Below are 22,015 nucleotides of genomic sequence, written 5' to 3' on the forward strand. Positions count from 1 at the left end.
TACTTGACCACTCATTCCAAGTGTCTGTGGTTCTCTGTGTGAACGTGCGTAATTTAACCTTCACAAGCTCCCAACTGTGTTCTTGATGAACTCATTTTAAATAATAGTCTGGACTAATTCCCTTCAGTCATGTCACCTCTTAAACTGCTGTGAGGCTCAGCTCTTTTAATCTTTCCACATAATTCATCCCCTGTAGCCCCTGGATCAGCCTAGTCGCTCTTCTCTGGACCTTTTCTAGTGCTGCTATGTCCATTTTGTAGACCAAAACTGCACACAGGACTCCAGATGAGGCCCCACCAGTGCACGACATGTGACAACTTAATGCCCAGAATGAACCTGTGGAGAAAATGTGTGCATATCTGCGGCCACTCTCATCTTCGCTGTCATCTCCTTCCGTAGCTATGCATTGCCATTGCTGGAAAAACACCTGGACTCCTGAGGATTGCACAGAACCTCCCCACCCTGCTTGGACAATTGTGCTAAATTTAAAGGGGGTGAACCACCCTGACTCGATTGGTCGCTCTAAATTCATGGAGCAACTCACACCCACCACACCATTTCATTGAAGCAATACCCTTGAATTTCTTTGTCACATTATGTTGGATGTCAGAAATGTCTGGAAATCGTTGTCTTAGTCAGGTGAATAGGCTACATAATCCAATTTGATCATTGGTTTCTTAGCCAGGTAGTCATTGAGAACACTGAGCACATTATGGCTTGGAGCGTTGACATGGTGGATGATCTGCTTGTGACGTTCACATCTTCTCGCCACTCCTTGATCCTCTTATGCCACTCACAGACACTTAATATTTTCATAGCATCCTTACCGCTTAGGTAGAGTGGTGGTTCTGAGGCTAGGGATCTGCACTGGCAAGCGGAAGGTTGCCAGTTTGAATCCCGTAAAATGCCAAAAGGTACTCTGCTCTGTTGGGCCCTTGAACAAGACCTTTAACCTGCAATTGCTCCGCCCTGGGTATGACGTTAATCTGCATGTAGGCCATCCAACCTGCAGGGAAAAACATGGGTATTGATGGCAGAATTGGCACTCCAGCCACCATAAAAAAAAACCTCACATTGTTCCACTCCATCTGAACGAGTACGGTGCTGAGGTGTCACCCATTGCATGGCTGCACTCGGGTCCTAATCTGGGATCCTGAGTTGGTTTGTTGTGTGGTGGGTGCAGCAATGCGCTGTATCAGCACCTGCTCCTAACCTCTCTCTTACCACATGCCAGTTTTAACGGCTCCACAGGTGACAGTACATTGTCCAAGAACTGAATTGTCACAATTTGGAGACATCCTGTAAATTATTCTAGTGGTAGTGAGCATTGCAGTAAAGAATGGAGAGCTACTTAAACTTAACTGCATGCAGTGGTTTTAGGAAGTATTCAGACTGCTTCACTTTCGACACACTTTCTAGTGTTGTAGATTTAATTTAAAATTGATAAATTTGTCATTTTTGGTCATCAATCAACACTCAATAACAAAGTGAAAACGTGTTTTCAGAAACGTTTGCAAACGTATTCAAAATCAAAAAGTGAAATCTCTCATTCATGTAAGCATTCAAAGTTTGATCTAAATTTAAATTGCAGAAACAAACTCCCCATACATCGCACATGCTTTTCCAAAAGTAACAGGGAACAGAAGAAAAATGAATAAAGGATTGACATCATAACATTGAAGACCTACTGTGTCTGTCCCTCAGTCTCACCTGAAAAAATAAGATACTACTGTGTCCTTTCCAGGAGTCCATATGTGCTTTTACTTCATCTATCTGACTGCAAAAATTCACATGTGAGCGCCTGTCTGATAAACGCTAGCTCCTAATGAACACTGCACTGCTGAAAAACAAGTAAATCAAGAATACAAACCCCCAAAAAACAGCAGGAATACACTAAAGTAATTTGTACTAAATAAGTAATATGTCAAAAATGAGCCACATTTATAAAGTAGGTCATTCACCCATTAAGAGACTGGCACTCAGGTTATACAACAATCCACAGAGACGCCAATGGATATTGTCTTATGACCATAATAATTGTGCTACCTGTAATTAGTGTAAACCTCAGTCTTAATGTTTGCAGTGCACTATCTATTGGAAGGTATTTTATAATGCATGTAGCAATAAAAGGCATTTCATTTGTCATAAAATATAAATAATATAATATAATATAATGCACTACTACAAATGTTTGTGAATCGCCATCTGTTGGAATGACAGGGGCAAAGCAACTGGATAGACACACAGACATATTTTTTGTTAATGTAGGTTATAAAAACCACTGAGTTCTCAAGTAAGAACAACTAAGGAGCTTTATAATGACCTATAATTGACTGGCACCCCATTCAAGGTTAATCGTTTGCCTCACACCTGATGCTGCCGTACGTTTTATAGAATGTGAATGTTGTGATGATGCCGGTCCCCTCCAGACTCCCTCTTCACATGTGGGAGTCTGTAGAACCAACACCATTGATAGTTATGACCAAGATGAGCTGACAAATGAGGACGAATCTCAGATGAAGCCAGGGGAATGTGGAAAGTGCAAAACAAAATCATAAGGTGTCCACAGTGCAGTGTTCTCAAAGACAGTGCATAAATAAATCCATAAAACCAAAGATAAAATCCATAATAAATAAATCTGTTAAAATCAGAGGTTAAAATGCGAACTCAGCCCACCTCCTTCTCTTTCTCCCTGGCTTACCCATCACTCGCATAGGCAGCAGAGACTCAGCAGCATGAACTCCTTTCTCCCGACCCCCATCTCTGTCCGAGATCGGCTCGCCTCCTGTTTTCCTTCGGTTGCCCCTTTTTACAATTGAGAGGTCTTCTGTCCTGCTCGCCCCACTCTACTCGATTATTCAGTGGGGTGAACAAGCCTGCGCTCCTTCATGGGGCCCCAGCTCATGCTGCCTTCTCCATCCAGCTGGCCAGATCATCCACCCATGACTGCCTTTCACGTCTTTAAAACTCTGCCTTCTGCTCTTTCTCTTTCCCTCACCCATCCTGTGCCAGCCCGTACATATACAGCTCCGTGGGCGCATCGCCTTAATCACACGCCGCAGGAAGCCGATGAAGCAATTGAGAAAGAGTGCACCCGCACGTGGAGGTGCGACTCGCCCCAATTACCCTTTTAACTCCCCGTGGTCGTGCAATCGTATCCATGGAGACTGACACGGCTGTCTGGATTTTACAAAAATGGCCATATTTCTGAGGCCGTGGACCCCCACTATACCACAAATGTGTGCATCGGTAGGCCCTTTGTGTTCGGTGCAGGAATTTGGTATCCGGTTCCGCTAAAATGCAGCAACAGTTACACCCTGGGCATCTTGTAGTTCATAGCCGAGTACCGGTAAGGGAATGAGACACACCACTGGTGCAAAAACAATTTGTTCTTTATCATATTCAGTGTCAAATCAGAACGTAATGTCTTGGACATTTTAGAACTACAGTGAAGGAAGTCTTTAGTGGCACATACAAAAAATAGAAAGAAGAAATAAATAAGTCCTAGAAATTACTAAAGGTTCGGGCTTAAAAACTGATTGCACCGACTGATCAGAGGTAAGCCGCTTGCAAATAGTTCAAATCTTCCATTTTTCCTGGTTCCTCAGAAGACTACCCCTCAAAGCACTTGTCTCTGATTCTTTCACTCTTCTCTGTTCCTACACCTTCGTCAGATCCACTATTCACCTAAATCTGAGGACAGTTTGCACATCACCCACTTTTTGCTGCTCTCTCTGAATTGTTCAGCAGCTCCTATCATAATCTGATGATATATGGACCAAATACCGACCCCTTTTAGTACTCGGCCATTAAATAACCTCATCCAATTTATTGTCACTCATTTAATTAGTCACATGTACAGAAATTCCAGCAATAAGGCGTTTCTCACAGCGGTGCTGAATTCAGATAAGCTAAGCTAAGGATACAGATTTGTTCAAATACATCAAAAGAGAAGAAACCAATTAACATAAATGAAAATGAACAATATCTGTCCATCAGTTAATTGTAGAACCATGGCCAGTTTGTAGAAAAGGAGTGAGAGACAAGTTGGACAGAATTTGGCCAACACACCTCATCCCCACTATTGGCTATTTTATAGCAGAGCCAGTACTGGGCTGGCCAATCAGATGAAAAGCCCCTTCTACCCTATGATTCCAGTCCTCCATTATCTGAGATGACTTTACCATGACAGGCAAACAACTTGGCAGTAGATCAGTGGCGCCAAGTGCCACATGGGGATACCAAGAAGAGAAACAGAATAGGTGAGTGTTAGTGACAGTTTATAAGTATCACATTACTTACATTTTGGTACTAATGGCTAACCACAGAGATGCAGTGTGCACAGCTAATCAGCAGTTCTAGTCAGGGTATGCTAAACTAAAGTAGTGAGTCTTTAGGCAGGATTTGAAAGCTGAGACTGGAGGGACACCTGTGATACACAACACCTCATACATGCACACCATTCACTCTGTAGTGGATTTCTACACTCGCACTGGACCCTCTCTCTTAATGATGATCATCATCTCCACTCTCCTCCTGGTCCATCCTTGATGCAACTCCCTGCACCATACCCTCTCTAGGTAACTAACTCCTAACTATTTACACTTGTGCTTCCCTTCTATAACATTTACATTTGCTTGGCAGACACTTGTATCCAAAGCGACTTACAAAAGTGGTATACATTAGGCTAGGGCCTGTTTATTCAGCAAGTGTAGTAGGACAACTAACAAAATTGGACTAAAACAAGTGAAAATTGTGACGCTCTGTCACAAGGACTCGGTCCTACATTGCTTACAGTGCTGCTGGGTAGACTCCTGCTCCCCTTTGACCCTGAATTGGATTTTGTGACTTTGGGATTGTACACATGTGCACAATGCACAGCGTTTTGTTGTGAATGGGGCCTATAGTGTCATTATTTTCCCTTCATATTCCTTATTAAGTGTCGTCTTAACTGAAAGACCTCAAATCCCATACACGTACAACTCCGATCCATTACTTCAGTGCCGCACTTCCTCACCCCTTCCCTTCTTTACCCCTATAACCTCACGCAGTTAGACGGAATGAAAGAACAGGCAGGAGAAAGAGCTACACTTTTAGCTGTGTTATAGATAATGTGTTTTATTATAACTAGTGCCATACAAGCAAACAGAATGTGGCTTTGCAAATCAAGACCATACAACCTAATAATGCTAGATGTGTCATTTCAGGTGGCGCAGTAACCTACCGTTGCGTTTGATTCTTTCTAGTCAGTTCATCATCAGCACAGGTCCAGGCAGCCTGCTTTCATTAGGTCATCATCTGATCTGCTTTCATCAGATGCAACATGGCAGAGAGAGAGGGAGAGAGCACACCTTTGCATGCCTCTCTCTTTATTGTCCCTGTGTAGTTCCTGACACCTCCCTGGGCCATTCACCAATTGAATAGCTCAAGCAATGCCAATCAATCAATCAATCAATCAACATTTATTTATATAGCACATATTCATACAAAAAATGTAGCTCAAAGTGCTTTACAAAATGAATAGAAAAATAGAAGACACAATAAAAAATAAACATAAGTCAACATTAATTAACATAGAATAAGTAAGGTCCGATGTCCAGGGTGGACAGAAAAAACAAAAAAAAACTCCAAGAGCTGGAGAAAAAAAAAAAATAAATAAAAAATAAAAAAATAATAAAAAAAAATAAAAAAAATAAAATAAAAGCCCACCCAATCTTAAGTAATTTTTTTTCTTCTCAGCATCCTTCAAACAAATAAACAAGAAAGGAAATGCAAGTCATTAAGCAATAAAAATATCCCTCTCTGTCACAGGTGGGCAGCAATCCAGTCATAGAAAACAGCATTCCTAAAGTCCTAAAAAACAGTTTGGCCATTTTCCTAGCTCTTTAACCATTATGACAAGTGCAATGCTAATTCTATAAATAAAGATATACAAAATATCAAATTATATGCAGTTCATCATATCACCACACACAGTGACTAGTAAATACATACTCTGACCAGTAGGGGTGCCACCGAGCGCCAAACCCCATACTCAATAATGTCCAATACAGTCACGGGTGCAAATAGTGGATTTTCTTTTAACCCAACAAGCACTAAATACCATAAAGTACAGTGAAGCCCAGCCAATAACCATACAAATAATAAACCTTTTGCTTTTCCTTCCCCCTCCAGTTAAGTGTTGCCCACTTCCACCCGACTGTGACTCCTAGAGGTAAGGCAGTGGGCTCCTTTAATGCTGATGTGACCCCGGCATAACTTGTGGTTGTTCGAGATCCAGGATAGTCCTTTCCTGATGGTGCCACCAACAGGTTCTGCACTTACAGACTGCAGTTCCCATAAACCCCTGCAGGTGACCAAGCTGGGATTCCTCCAGTGGAGCACTGCCACCTAACGTATGGGAAATGAAACTGTGCCAGGCTCTCTAGTTAATGCTTGTTCACCCCTTGGTACTTTCCATTTTATCCAGAGGTCATACTATTGCCCCACCAAGATGCCCATCAGTCCTCTGTGGCACTCACAATACATCAATAAATAAATTATTGTACAGAAATTGTTTCCGTTTACAACTCCATTATAAAATTCTCCATAGTCTGTATGCACTTAACAGTCTATTAAATTTACGGTGCTTTATATGATGCTGAAGAATTAACCTTGGGTTTGTCCCACCACTATGAGTTAGCCCATAAAATTCTACTCCTATATTCCAATACAGGTTAACCTTGGAATGGTAAAGTTCTGGGAGACCTCCAAATGTCTCCTGTGGATATTTCCATATTAACATCTCTGTACTCATGAACCTCCAATTGAGTCATAGCAAAGCTTAACAGGCTATAAGGTTTCCCAGCCACTACATGTTCTCATTTCCAGAAATTCCAGTCATAATGCAGACAGGCAGAATGCTGCAGGAATCTGATGCGAGATTTGGAATATGTCCTCTCTGAGAAAACAAACAGAGAGTCTTAAATATAATCTGTGAGAAGGCATGCAAAAAATGTACAACAAGCCAGTGGGTCACACCTTCATTCTGTTAAAGTCTCATACCCGCATTAAAATTGGATGAAAAATGTAAACAGAATAAACGGAGCAGCTTATCAAAAGATCAGTATGGAATGATACATAGAGGACTTCCATGTAAATTACACTTCATCACACAAACTACTCAATAGGCCCGATCCTATGGCTAAACTGAGCAGACTGAAAAAATCCCGTTAAACAATTTCTCTGACAGCTATCGTATCGTAGGTTATCATTGGAGATATGTACTGGACCAAAAACAATAGACTTTGAGCTGTTAATGAGAAGAACTCGATGTAATTTGTTCGAAGAAGACAGGTCGGTTGTTTCGGAAGTTATCGTTATATGTAAATCCCAATGTTCAGGGCGGATATTTTGGAATCCGCTTGTCTTAGTTGTATCTTTGCTAGGATGTAGTCATACAGGACATCAACGCAACATTCAAAAAATCCATAATTTTACAACAAAAATTGTAAGTTTATGACAGACACACTCAGAAACCATGCCAAAGTCAACTTTTCTCGATGTTTCAAACATCGTAAAATCAGACGATAGCGAATTTTTAAACACATCACCACATTTCCATTTACATGCCCGTTATAAGCCAAAAGCTTCATCCCTAGCTAAAGGGTGTGCAAGCTAATACAATCAAGACATTAAATTTTTTTAGTTTTAGAATTATTTTCTATAAATAAATATTATTGGCTAAACGATCTCTTTAAAAGTGAAAAAAGTCTGACATGCTTTGTCAGTCAGATGCAATATACAATCGAAGCGCCAACTGACTAATTTTACTTCACTTACACTTAACACAGCAAAAATTGCTCGTATTACATTAATTCTAGTGCACCGTTTCCCAACCTGTGGGCCGCAACACCATTGCTGACCCCGGAAAGAAAAACACCTCACTGCTCCGAAGATCGTTCTCGATTCACAGCAGCAGCAGCAGGTGGATTGTGGCCGATTGTGGTCGACCTTCCCAATCCCCACTCTTGACAATTTTGCTCAATTTACCAAGGATGAACTTGATTCATCTAACGCTACAAGGATCCCACAGAACCTCCCTACCCGACTTTTTCCATTGTGTAAAATTCAAAGTGGGGAACCACCCCGACTCGGCTGGTTGCTCTAAATTGATGGAGGAACTCCATTTTGTTGCAGCAAATTCAAGGCACATTTTATAACACAGTTTAAATCTCATCTCTCTAGTAATGTGAGTGAGGTATTTCATATTCTTCAAGCCTCACCTGATAAAATTAGGCGAGATAATAAAAAATCTTTTTGTTTAACACAAGACTCGGCTGTTTCAGTGGTTGAATCCTGGCTGCAGAGAATTAACACTAGAATTACCAGAGCCTACGAAAAAACTCGTAATTCCGTCCCACCTTAAACTGCTTCTTAAATCTCTTCACACCTCTCCGCCAGCGCCCTTTGTCTTCTAAATGTGCTGATAAAGAGAAGCTTGGAGCAGCCGGCTATTCCATCCCCCCACCAATTTAGAACGTGCACGAACTTCTCTCAGCTCATGCCTTGATTGAGTATCTGGGAGTGAAGTGGAGTTTTAGAGTGGAAATAATAGATCGTTATTTGGAACACACGCATTTCATGTCTGTTCAGTTTCTACAGTAATCTGTTTCAACACATTGTTAAAACAAAAACGTTTTTTATATTCTAGTAGTAGATGACAAAATGTAGGCATAAACTATATAATGTATGAAGCCTGAAGTCCAAATAGCAAAGAAACATTTTCACAAGAATAACACAATTGCGCTTTTATTCAAAAATATAACTGCAGAAACAAAAAGCCGCCTTAACATGCGACATTGACACCAGTTTACTGTAACTGCCTCCGTGGTTCAATAGATTCAGCCCCCGCTTGGGAATCAAGAGATCACGAGTTCGATCCTGCGCCCCTCCGTTTTGAGAAGTAAACTGCTCTTACTCTTACTGTTTTAGAATAAAAGCATACATTTGATTTCAGTCTGTAACAGCCGGTGCAATTTATGATCCTTGTAAAGGTTAGCTTTTTTTTTTATTCACTTTTCATTCTCTCAGTCGCGTTCTAAATTGGTGGGGGGATGGAATAGCTGCTCCAAGCTTCTCTTTATCAGCACATTTAGAAGACAAAGGGCGCTGGCGGAGAGGTGTGAAGAGATTTAAGAAGCAGTTTAAGGTGGGACGGAATTACGAGTTTTTTCGTAGGCTCTGGTGATTCTAGTGTTAAATGGGTAACATACGTTTTAGATTTTCCAGCCCCTCTTACAAAGTCTTTTCTTATCCCCTCTGTTTATCTTACTGTATTCTCCGTCCCTGTGCCTTATCTTAAAGTCCTTTCTTTTTCCAGCCTTAATCTTAAATTTCCCTTATCTCGATTAAGACAGAGATCCTTTTGATCCTCCTACTTCTCCCCAAACCCTTATCTTAACCCCACTGTTTACCTTACTCTATTCCCCGCCCTCATCCCTAATCTTAAAGTAAATTCTTTTTCGAACCCTAATCTTAAATGTACCTTTTCCCCATTTTTTTAACCCTAGTCTTAAAAATGGATTTTTAAAAAGGGTCCTTGAGGTTAATAGTTGTCTCTTTTATTTCCCCCTTTTTATAGTTGTAATTTGAGTGCCTATTAATAAATAGTTAAGGTATTTTAATGCTCTTTTTATGTATTTTTCTTTTATCCAAATTTTAAATCTGAATTTCCAAATTTTTATATAGCACTCTTAATCTGTTTATGAAAATTATTTTACAATGTATCTCTCTATTATATAAAAAAATCCTGTGACGAGACAAGACTTTTTGGATGATTTTTTCAAGTCCCGCGAGACGAGACTTTGGCCATGAGATTTTTTCAAGTCCTGCCCTCCTCTCAACCAATTACGGTTCACGCCCCACGCCTGCGGTCCTCTCACCTCTAATTTGTGTGAATGCTTTTGTCAGACACAGTTCCTGCCCTCTCAGCTCTTATAAATTTGTACGTTTTCCTCACTTTAAGTTCTTAATAAAAGAAGACTTATTATGTCCAAATCTTATTGAAGAATTTCATCCCGGAGGGTTATCAACAAAAGAAATGAGTACACGGGCAATCCTAGCACAGACAAATGATGAAGTCAAATGAATTAACATGAAAATTGTCGATCGGAAGATGAAAGCATCAACTTACAACATCCTGTAGAATATCTACAACCGTTAACACCGTCTGGTCTTCCATCACACAAATTATTGTTGAAAGAAGGATGTATCGTAATGTTATTGCGTAATTTATGTCTGAGTGATGGCCTATGCAATAGGACAAGATTAGTTGTATTCAAAATTGGCCGAGCAATTCTGACATGTAAAATTTTAACAGGCGACAAAAAAGGTAATGTAGTACATCTTCTGTGGATGACATCAGACACCAAAGGAGATCTTGATATGCCATTCGTATTAAAACGTTTACAGTTTCCCGTCAGAATAGCTTTTGCTACGACAATTAACAAATCACAGGGACAAACATTCGAAAAAGTCGGTTTATTTATTAGAGAGAAAGAAACGATATTCACTCATGGGCAGTTATACATTGCGTTGTCACAATGTAAGTCCAAACACAGAATCCAAATTCAATGCGATATTGATGAAAAGTTCATTCAAAAATTTGCTTTACTTACTTTACTTTTAGTTTAAAAAGTATTTGTCTGTTAATTTCAAAGCCAAACAGAATGAAAACATATAATGCAATGAAAAACTCAAACGCAACATGAAACATAATTTTCTTTCAATTTATTACATTTTACTATTTTTTACTATGGTACATTACTTGCTGTAAAGTAAAATAGTTCTATTATGCATATATAAAAAAAAATAATCTGTTTAAATTGTACATCCGCTTCCCCATACGCAGTTGCTGTGATTTTGCGAGTCATCCGTCAATTGGGTACGCAAAGCAGAGAAGGTCTTAGCTGGGCGACTCAGATGACTACTTTATACCTCTTTGTGCTTCTGAGGGCGAGCGCGTCATTCCTCTGGAGCATAAACTCCGCCACAATGAATGCATTGTTAATATAAATATTCAAATTTTGTACTCCAGTAATAATAAAGTACTAATGATATGACACAGAGAGGACCACAAAGACAGCACTCTAAAGAGCTCCAAAACGTCCAGCTCGTAGTATTGCATATTTTGACTGTTTTCATAAATTATACGATTTATGCAATTCAGAGTCTATAAGAATATGTAGCTGAGTGCAGCATATAATTTATTCTTCTTCCTTAGCATTTTCCATTTTTATACGGGGTCAGCCTTCTGATTACCAGTGTAGATCCTCAGCCATAGAGCCACTACGGTGTTAAAAACGTATTAAAAAGTGCCGTCTTGTGAATGAGACATGGCAAACACAGATGTAAAACGTATCCTATAAAATACAAAATGTGAAGATTTTTTTCTTCAATTTGTTTCTAATATATGACACCCAAATGACTGCTTCGGATGCAGAACTGAGAGGCCTCTAAAGTTTAGAATTTTAATAAATGCTGAATACACGTTTCAGTGCAGGAACTAAAGGGAACTGAAATCGTCATGAGGGGCGTCAGTTCACCAGCGAAAAAGGGGAGGGGCTGCAGAAAGGGGGCGTCAATTTACAGTGTCTGAAGTGCTCGGATCTGTCTGAGGCCTAAAATTGTCCGGACTGCAGCTTGGCACCTCTCTGGTAAACAGGGTCCTTCACAGGAGCTGCGCCCGGCGGTCTGCTCAGCTTGTAAAAGACGCCTCCTTCTGGTGGCCGGGCTTCTTATATTATGCGGACCAGAAGGGGCGGGGCTAAGTACTTCATAGTTGCAGTAGAGAAAAGGGGAAGAAACTGTTAGCGACGGCGCCCCCTCTCTCTCCGGCAGGTTATCACATACCTCAAATGAGCCGGCGAGGACAGGCATACGCGACAACTGACTTTGAAAAGCGTCTACCCCCTTGGAAGGTTTTACATTTTATTGCTAGAAAAAATAATTGAAAGGCAGTGGATTTCCTTTGGCTTTTTTTCACACTGATCAATAGAAAAAGACTCTTTAATATCAAACTGGAACAGATGTTTGCAAAGTGATTGAAATTAATTACAAATATAATATGCAAACTAATTGATTCCATAAGTATTCACCCAGTATGAATATTTAGTGGATGGCAGCCATGACAGCCTTTAGTCTTTCTGTCTGTCAGGACTGCACATCTGGACACTGCAGTTTCCCCCCAGTCTTCTTAAGCTCTGTCTGGTTAATATGAAGGACAACATTGATGTCTGCGCACAACTTCAAAATTGGATTAAGATCTGTTTACTGTACTCCTGGACATTAACATTGTTGTTTTGAAGCCATTGCTGTGCAGCTTTAAGCTTTAAGCTTGGGGTCGTTGTGTTGCTGGAAAACAAATCTTCTCCCAAGGTGCAGGTTTTTTGCCGACCGCATCGGGTTCTCCTCCAGGATTTCCTCGTATTTTGCTGTATTCATTTTACCCTCACAGACCACTGAAGCATCCTTGGAGGATAATACTGCACCACCATGGAGGCCAAAAAGCCCCATCTGTATCTGATCACACCATAGAATCTTCTTCCATTTGACTTCATAGTTGCCTTCTACCAGACTCTTAACTGAGATGTCATGGGTGTGCTTTCTCATTGCCACTCTCCCATAAAGTTGGGACAATTGTTGTCTGCAGATTCTCTCTGGTTGTAGCCACTGCAGCTTGTAACTCCTTCACAGGTCTCAGAGGGTCTCTTGGTGGCCTCCCATGCTTGTCTTCTCGTGTGATCACTTAGTCTGCCCTTGCAGATTCGCTGCTGTGCCACACTCTTTCCATGTCTTAATGGTTGATTTAATGGACAGTCATTGACTTGGGTATTTTCTTTTGTTCTTTATTTGACCTTATACAATTTCTTGTATTAGGAATTTGTTACTTTTCGCATACCCCTTGGTGTCAGAGTGCAGGGGCCAGCCATTGTATTGCGCCCCTGGAGCTCAAGGGCCCAGCAGAGTGGGATCCATTCAGGCAGTAATTAGGATTCAAACCGGCAACCTTCCGGACACCAGCGCAGGTCCTTAGCCTCAGAGCCACTACTCCGCCCACTCTGAGCCATCACTCCGCCCACTCTGAGCCACAACTCCACCCACTCCAAGCCACCACTCCGCCCACTCCTGTCTCCATAGCCTGATTTGCTTGCACTGTTCTCTTTGTGTACGTCAGGCCACCATACTGACTCACCACAAGCTGGACCTTCCACATTCAGCTGCAGTTATACTACTATGAGTTGAGACCCCAGGTTGGTGGTCTCCAGTGAACTAACTCTGTAACTTCTGAAACCAGTTGGCTGCACCAGTGATGATTTGGGTGTGTCATATTTAAAGTGGGTGATCGATTATCTTTTTTTTTTTCAGAGATCGTTTTTCACATTGGCATCAAAGAGTCATTTGTTGTTGATCAACGTCAACGTCAAAAAAGCCAAATTAAATCCATTGTGATTCAGTGCCGTATACCAAAATATAAAAACTGCGTATACTTTTATTGGTACTGTGTGTTCCCATTTCATTAGAACAGCAGTCATTTCAAGGAAGCCTTTTAAAATTCGGCGTCATGTTATGACAAAACAATAAATTAAAAGAAGCTTAGACTTCCGTTTTATTAAGAGGAGTAAATTATTAATACAAGGTTGTTGCTTTGGCTGCTCACAAATGATAGCTGACTCTTTATGAATTGTGCTTTAATCAGAAGAACTGTCAGCAGTGAATCAGTCCATCCACTTGTAAGCCCCTTATCCTGGAGCTGGAGCCCACCCGGTAAAGCAGAGTACAAAGTAGGAATCCATCCAGGATGGACTGCCACTCCAGAGCAGAGCACACACACACACACACACACACTAACTCCTACCGGGCCAATCTGGAGTCTTCAGTCAGCCTAATGCAATATGTACAAATGTGGGATGTGGAGGAAAAACTGAAGCACCCAAAGACAAAGCAGTGTAGAAACGTGCAGAACAAGCAGACACTAGAAATATAGGGCAGTAGTGATAACCACTACCATCAATCAATCAATAAATCTATCATAAATACTTAGAGCTCCATTAACAAAAAGTAGCATTGCAAGGTGATTTACAGAGCAAACAAGAGAACAAAACAACATGAAACATTCAAACAGAGCAGCACCATGGAATCAGAAAAGCCAATGTAAAACTAAAATATGGAGCAGTGACTAATATCAGAAGTATGCATGACAAATATCAAAAGCAAGTCTGAAAAGGCACTCGGTAAATCTAACGCAGCTACTTTCCTTCCCCTCAAAATTGAGAAAATAATAATAATAATAATAATAATAATAATAATAATAATAATAGACTTTATGCCTCAAAAGGGCAACTGACCCCACATGTTCCAGTCAGAAGATGATAAAAACCCAATGCTGAATGGTGACGCCTCGGACTTAATAGAGAATGGAGCTCTGCAAGCCAGACACACTTTTAAGATCTATCTATCTATCTATCTATCTATCTATCTATCTATTGTATTATATAGTGACTTTCATATCTATCTATCTATCTATCTATCTATCTATCTATCTATCTATCTATTATATAGTGCCTTTCATATCTATCTATCTATCTATCTATCTATCTATCTATCTATCTATCTATCTATCTATCTATCTTATCCAGCCAACTATACTAAAATTAGCATCTGTATTATATAGTGTTTTATTTGTCTATCCATCTATCTGTTATAGGACCTCACGGTCAGAGACATTGCAGTTCCCAAACCAGACAATGACTCAGTTGGTCAGTCCCCTCTTACAATACAATACAATTTATTTTTGTTTAACATAGATAGATAGATATTTTTAGAGTAGTTGGCAGGATCAGACAGACAGACAGACAGACAGACAGACAGACAGACAGATAGATAGATAGATAGATAGATAGATAGATAGATAGATAGATAGATAGATATGAAAGGCACTATATAATGATAGATAGATTGATAGATATGAAAGGCACTATATAATAGATAGATAGATAGATAGATAGATAGATATGAAAGGCACTATATAATAGATAGATAGATAGATATGAAAGGCACAATATAATAATAGATAGATAGATAGATAGATATGAAAGGCACTATATGATAGATAGATAGATAGATAGATATGAAAGGCACTATATGATAGATAGATAGATAGATAGATATGAAAGTCACTATATAATAGATAGATAGATAGATAGATAGATAGATAGATAGATAGATAGATATGAAAGGCACTATATAATAGATAGATAGATAGATAGATAGATAGATAGATAGATAGATAGATAGATAGATAGATAGATATGAAAGGCACAATATAATAGATAGATAGATAGATAGATAGATAGATAGATAGATAGATAGATAGATAGATAGATAGATAGCATTTATTTGACCCCATTGATTCATTGCAATGTGCTTGACACTACCATAATGCTGTGCTGTGTCTCCCACCAGGATCTGTCACTGCGAAGGCGACGATGAAAGTCCTCTCATCACGCCGTGCCGCTGCACTGGAACACTGCGCTTTGTCCACCAGTCATGTCTACACCAGTGGATCAAAAGCTCGGACACCCGCTGCTGTGAGCTCTGCAAATACGACTTTATAATGGAGACGAAACTCAAACCTCTACGCAAGGTAAGCTGTATTTCACCCTTTTTAAGTTTCGGTATTGGTGTGGCTGCTCCTTTGTTTTCGCCTAGGCCTCAATCCATATCCTGGGATGGTGGCATTAAAAGACACAAGGGTTTCCTTTCAAATGAATTTCCAAAGTTTTCATTCAGTGTTTGGCTTGCATGCAAAAGAAATAAAACCTAAGTGTATGGATTCAGAAAGTATTCCGAGTCGCTTCACTTTTTCACATTTTGCTGTAATTTCAATTCATTTTTTTTCCCAACATTACGCAACACTCAACAGAGTGAGATGAAGACTGGACTCCTTCGGTACTGTGTCTCTTTGGAGAATCCTTGGGTACCACTGGTTTGACTTTGTGTTGAATGAGTTGTTGCTCATGGAGTCCCGTATGAGGCACATTACCTGCATTGTTAGGGAGAGCGTTAGTTACAGCACTACTGCCATGTGGCGCGATTCCCCAAGGGTGATCCGGCTCATAGGATCTTCAATGTTGAGGACCCAAGTGAGGGGTCGCCCACATAACACCTGGCTGCGGCAGATTGAGAGTCATTTCCGGAGAGTGGGACTGGACTGCGTGTCTGCCTGGGGGGTTATCAACTGGGATCCCGAGCTGTTTCATCTTGTGGTGGGTGTGCCAACGTGCTGTACCAGTGCATGCTCCCCGACCTGACCTGATCTTACCTGTCAAGAAAGGAGTGACCTCACAACACAGTCATCTCATTTGTCATTCCCAGTGCTTAATAGTCATGTAATCTGACATCCCCAGGCAGCAAGATCAGTGACTGCAGTTGTCAGGTTTGATATCCCCACTGGTTAGAAGTCGTGTGATGTAACATTGGGTTAAGACTTTGCCTGTGAGGTATGAGTCGTATGTCACTAGGCATAACGTACGATAAAACTTATATGTCGGTGTGCAGCCACTATAGACACAGCCAGCTTGATGCCGACCTTTGCTGCCACGTCTTAGTTATCTGCTATAGTGCTGCCATCTAGTGGATAGAATTTTTTATTTTTTAGATGAAGCGGCTTGTGGAATTGAGTGCTATGAAGAGACAGTCCTTAGTTATTGTTGATGCGAAACAGATATAAAGCTGCCAATGTCTTGTAACAACTAGATTTGTTACGGTATGAACATTTTGATAATGGCGGAAATCAAAGTAGTCACAATCAATTGGATGATGTGGAACCTGCAAGCCCTGGTACTGATGCGGATCGCTGCCCCAAAGGTGTTTCTTCATCACAAGGCGCCCAACTTGTCACATACCTGGATAATCTGCCACTGTCTGAGTGCAAACAGTCACTGACTACCAGATGTGTTGTGTGTAACAAGCGTGGACAGTGCAAGGAAGCGCGTTATATTTACCGCTTCTAAAGCCTTCACACTGCGTGGTGCCATCCTTCACGGACTCTCATTTTAGTCATGTTGTTGGTCAAAAGAAAGTAATTATCAGTTTCTTTACATTTTTGATGGAGTTTCTGTTGGTAATCAAGCCGTTACTTTCTAATACGTTTCTCTATATTTTTTACACCTTTTCATAGAGCTCATGATTTATCATATGTGCACAGATCTATATGTCAGCGTCCCCATAATAAAAGGTCCAGCAGTCATTGTGTTCAACAGTTGGTCATTCAAATCTAGAAATATGGAAACATGTGCTCTGTATCTTTAAAGGAAGTGAGACAGGGATTACTATGGAAAGGCGTCATATGTAGAAAATGGTGAGCAGTGTGGCCTTCATTTGTTAAGATGCTGGATTGTGAAGCACCAGTCGCTGTGCATTTGAATTAATGACAGGATTCTTCACCCGTCTTTGCCTTTCGGCTACCATGTCTGCATTACTACGTAAGCTGCTTTGATCCACCTGAGGACCTCCCACTCCCTTCCTCCCTCCCTCCACTCACAAACAAGACCCCCGAGATGCTTGAACCCCTCCACTCCTCCCAACTTGGAGGTGGCACTCCATCCTTTTCCAGCTGAGATCCCTGACGTTGGAAATGGAGGTGCTGATCCTCAGGGTCAGTGAGCTGGTGAGTGGATCCAGCATTCCACTTACACAGAAATGTGTGTTATGATTTGTAAGTCACTATGGAAAAGGGTGTCAGAGTTTAGAGATCCCAACCAGTGTATCAAGAGGATGACAGTTCATAAGAACGAGAGCAGCGGCGTTCAACCAAAGCTGCAGGCCCAAAAATGAGAACAAATGTGCAAAATGGGAAACACGCAGGTTTCACACAATAGATCAAAGAGAACATTTTTTTCCAAGGACTTCCCTTTAATTTGTGTGACCAAAGTGTTTTCAGTTTTTTTTTTATAATGGACAATCATGTGTGGATCTCTTGCTGTCAGGATTGGCTCAGAGTTCCCCATGAACTGAGTAGGTGGAAACAGAACTGAAAGTAGAATGGCAGGTGGATGGGTGACCTGCTCTGTAATTTAAATTGTCTGCGACTGCCAACAGTCGTCAGTCCGGTTCAAGGCTGTAGTGTGTGTAATGTGACATAAGTGACATTTAGGCTGACATAAACAGGCCATTGCAGACAGAAGCTGCAGTTTGAAAGAGTAGGAAATACTAAACTTGCATGTAGAAAGGTGCATTCAGCCGGGGTCTTTAGACAGCATTCATTTTAATGCTAATTCTTACAACCTGCTTCTGTCTAAAATACCTGTTCTGACTAAAGTACAACCTTTTATCTCTTTCATGTTCTGCGGCAGCTTAATCCAGTGGTTTTAGTCAGGAGGAATGTGTCCATTGGCCTAAACAAATAGAATAAACTTCTTTGTAACAAGTTCAGGGTGCTTGTCTGCACCCATTTATGTGTGGATAATGTAATGAACTTTAGATACATATCATCATCTGGACAAGTGCTAAAAAAGCCCGCTGTGCAGAGAACATCTCGAAAGACGAAATATGGGGCCAGCATTCAGTTTCCAAAATGGCCGCCCATCACACAACCACAAGCTGTCTGCTCCTGCTGGCATCAATGTCTACATTTACGGGGTCCTTGTTGTCACAAATGTAGAGTACAATGAGGTCTCAGTCTCGGTCACCATTGTCTGTCTGTCTGTCTATCTGTCTATCTATCTATCTATCTATTAAACAGTGCCTTTCATATCTATAGCCCTGCAAGTAGGCCCTCCAACCCTCCAACCTGCAGGGAAAAACCTGGGGGTTGGTGGCACAATTGGCACTGCAGTTGCCATAAAAAAACCTCACACTGGTTCTATTCCACATGAAATAGTGTGGTATCTAGAGTATCTATCTATTACATAATGCCTTTCCTATCTATCTATCTATCTATCTATCTATCTATCTATCTATCTATCTATCTATCTATCTATCTATCTATCTATCTATTATATAGTGCCTTTCATATCTGTCTATCTATCTATCTATCTATCTATCTATTATATAGTGCTTTTCTATATAGTGCCTTTCACATCTATCTATCTATTATATAGTGCCTTTCACATTTATCTATCTATCTATCTATTATATAGTGCCTTTCATATCTATCTATCTATCTATCTATCTATCTATCTATCTATCTATCTATCTATCTATCTATCTATCTATCTGCCTGTCTTTATCTTTTTCACTTTAAAAAATACATTTATGAGATTTTTTGCATCAAATTCTGACAGGTAAGTAAATAGACCTAAATGGAGGCATTTCCCAAGGAGACTTTCTTAGCCCACTCTGGTTCTGTTTCACTCTCAATCCGTTATCAAACAAATTAAACAACACACAATATGGATACAAAGTCAAAAACCAACACCAATGATACACCTCATCACATCTGTCTGTAGGGAAGACATAAAGATATATGCAGGCACAAATAAACAATTATAGTAGTTACCAGAAATAATTAAAACCTATTCACAAGACATACTGTATATATGGAGGTTAGACTGGTCAAATGTACTACAATTCCTGCAGAAAAGGGATTCCTTAAAGAAGGTAGGTTTACTCCCAAAAAAGGCAACCAAACTGAGGCCATGGAAAATAGTAAAGTATACAAATACTTTGGGTTCAAGGACAAACTTGGGTCCCAAAACAAAATAAATTAAATATACTCTTACACAAAATATACATCACGTTTTTGACAAATACTCAAAACACATCTCCATACCCGCCACACAACTAAAGCCATCCAAACCCATGCCATACCAACACTTCAGAGTTACACACTGGTCACAATGATCTGTCTACTTTCCTATTGATCCATCTGTAGTTTAGTTACTCACATTGCCATTAGTTTGTATTCAACACTCATCCATGAAGACCCTTTTTATTTGGGTCGACCACAATTGCCTGAACTGGATTTAAGGCAAGAAATCTGAGTGAAATCAAATAAATTCCGGGGGTTCGTATGCCATTAAAAAAGGAACACATGGGATGTGCTGTATATCGGAGTTATTAACAAGCAGAAGTGTGTCAGATAGCACAGAGTTTCACATTCTTGTGAAGCCTGAGAACAAGGAAATTCTGCTGCCCACAAAAGGCGCCGTTTCCTCTGCATGCTCATATGGTTTTCTGGAAACAATAAGATGTGTTACTTTATATTTAATACAAGTATGTCATGCAGTTTGTGCCAACTAAAAAAAGTAATCAACTTATGGGAAACCTGAACAACACACAGAGACACATTGGTGCCCTCAGACACATTTAAGCAGAAAGTTTCATAAAGTATATTTCAAGCCAGTCTGCCTGTAAGGTTTATGTCTACCATCTCAAAGAGTAAGGTAAATTATTATTATTATTATTATTATTATTATTATTATTATTATTATTATTATTATTATTATTATTATTATTATAATTGGTGATTCATCATTGCCCTAAACAAGCAAACCAGTCAGTCATTTTCTAACCTGCTTAGTCCTGACCAGGGTCATGGGGGTCTGCTGGAGGCTATCCCAGCCAATATAGGGTGCACAGTAGAAACAAACCCTGGACAGGGTGCCAGTCCATCACAGGGTGAAATTACACACACACACACACCAACCACACATTAGGGCCAATCTAGGATCGCCAGTTCACCTACCCTGTGTGTCTTTGGACTGTGGGAGGAAACTGGAGCACCTGGAGAAAACTTTATGCAGACACGGGGAGAACATGCAAACTCCATCTGGGGGGACTCAGGACACAAACCCTGGTCTCCTTTCTGTGAGGCAGCAGCACCACTGTGCCGCCCACACAATTGAATCATATTTATTTTATTTAAATAATAGCATGGACTATGAAAATATAACTGGGACTACAGTGTGCAGGAATAGGAAATATACACTAGATCAGATAGATAGATAGATAGATAGATAGATAGATAGATAGATAGATAGATAGATATGGAAGGCACTATATAAAAGTGACTCAATCCCATAAGTGTTCACTCCCTTTAATGACCATCACTGGTGCAGCCTGCTAGTCCAGTGGAGGTCACCTGTCTGCAGTTTCCATCGAATGTCGTACAAATACACCTAACTGTCTGGAAGGTCCAATCTATGGTGAGTCACTATGGTGGCCTGACCTACACAATGAAGACAAAAGAACAATGCAATACAAGTCAGGAGGTGGAGACAAGAAAAAAATCCAAGTGACTGAGTATCCAGTTAGATCAGTTATTATGAAATGGAAAGAGTATGGCACAGCCTTAAATCTGACTGGAACGAGCCATCCACAAGATGTGAGTGATCATACAAGAAGAAAACTAATGAGGGAGGCCACCAAGAGATCTGAAGGAGATGCAAGAGTCAGAGTCTGAGATTGGAGAGACAGTGCAGACAAATGCTGGCCACTGCAACTTTATGGGTGATGGCAAAGAGAAAGCCACACACGACATCTCCAGTGTGAAGAAGGTTCAATGGTCTTTTGAGACCAAATTTGGACATTTTGACCATCTCATTAAATGCCATATTTGAACACCACACATTATGAAAAATACCTTACAAGTATTGTGGTGGTAGTATCATGCTGTGGGGATGCCTCTCTGCAGCAGGCCTTGGAAGACTTGTGAATGAACAATGAATGCAGGAAAATACAAGAAAATCCTGTAAGAAAACCTGCTGCAGTCTGCAAGAAACCTGCATCTTGAGAGAAGATTGTCTTATTTCTAGCAAGACAGCGACCTCAAGCCTGAAGCCAAAGCTCCAGAGAAATGGCTTCAGAACAACAATATGAGTGTCCTGCAGTGGCCGAGTCAGAGATAGGGCGCATTTATAGAACAATCTACTGAAACTCTAGATCTGCAGGTGATCTCCACTGAACAAACTTGGAGACTTCTGAAACCAATAGTCTGAACCGCTGAGGGTTTAGAGGTGTCATATTAGAAGGG

The 22,015-nt window shown here is 40.4% G+C and overlaps 1 protein-coding gene across 1 annotated transcript in view; it reads left to right on the forward strand.

Annotated features, from left to right (window-relative positions):
• The window catches only part of march1 (membrane-associated ring finger (C3HC4) 1), a 493,069-nt gene that overhangs the window by 409,297 nt on the left and 61,757 nt on the right, over nt 1–22,015 (forward strand). Inside the window, exon 6 of the mRNA XM_039757996.1 lies at nt 15,505–15,685. Coding sequence (XP_039613930.1) covers nt 15,505–15,685 — 181 coding nt within the window. The remainder of the gene's footprint in view (nt 1–15,504; nt 15,686–22,015) is intronic.

The sequence above is a fragment of the Polypterus senegalus genome, chromosome 7 (genome assembly GCF_016835505.1).
Source record: "Polypterus senegalus isolate Bchr_013 chromosome 7, ASM1683550v1, whole genome shotgun sequence".
Classification (NCBI taxonomy): Eukaryota; Metazoa; Chordata; class Cladistia; order Polypteriformes; family Polypteridae; genus Polypterus; species Polypterus senegalus.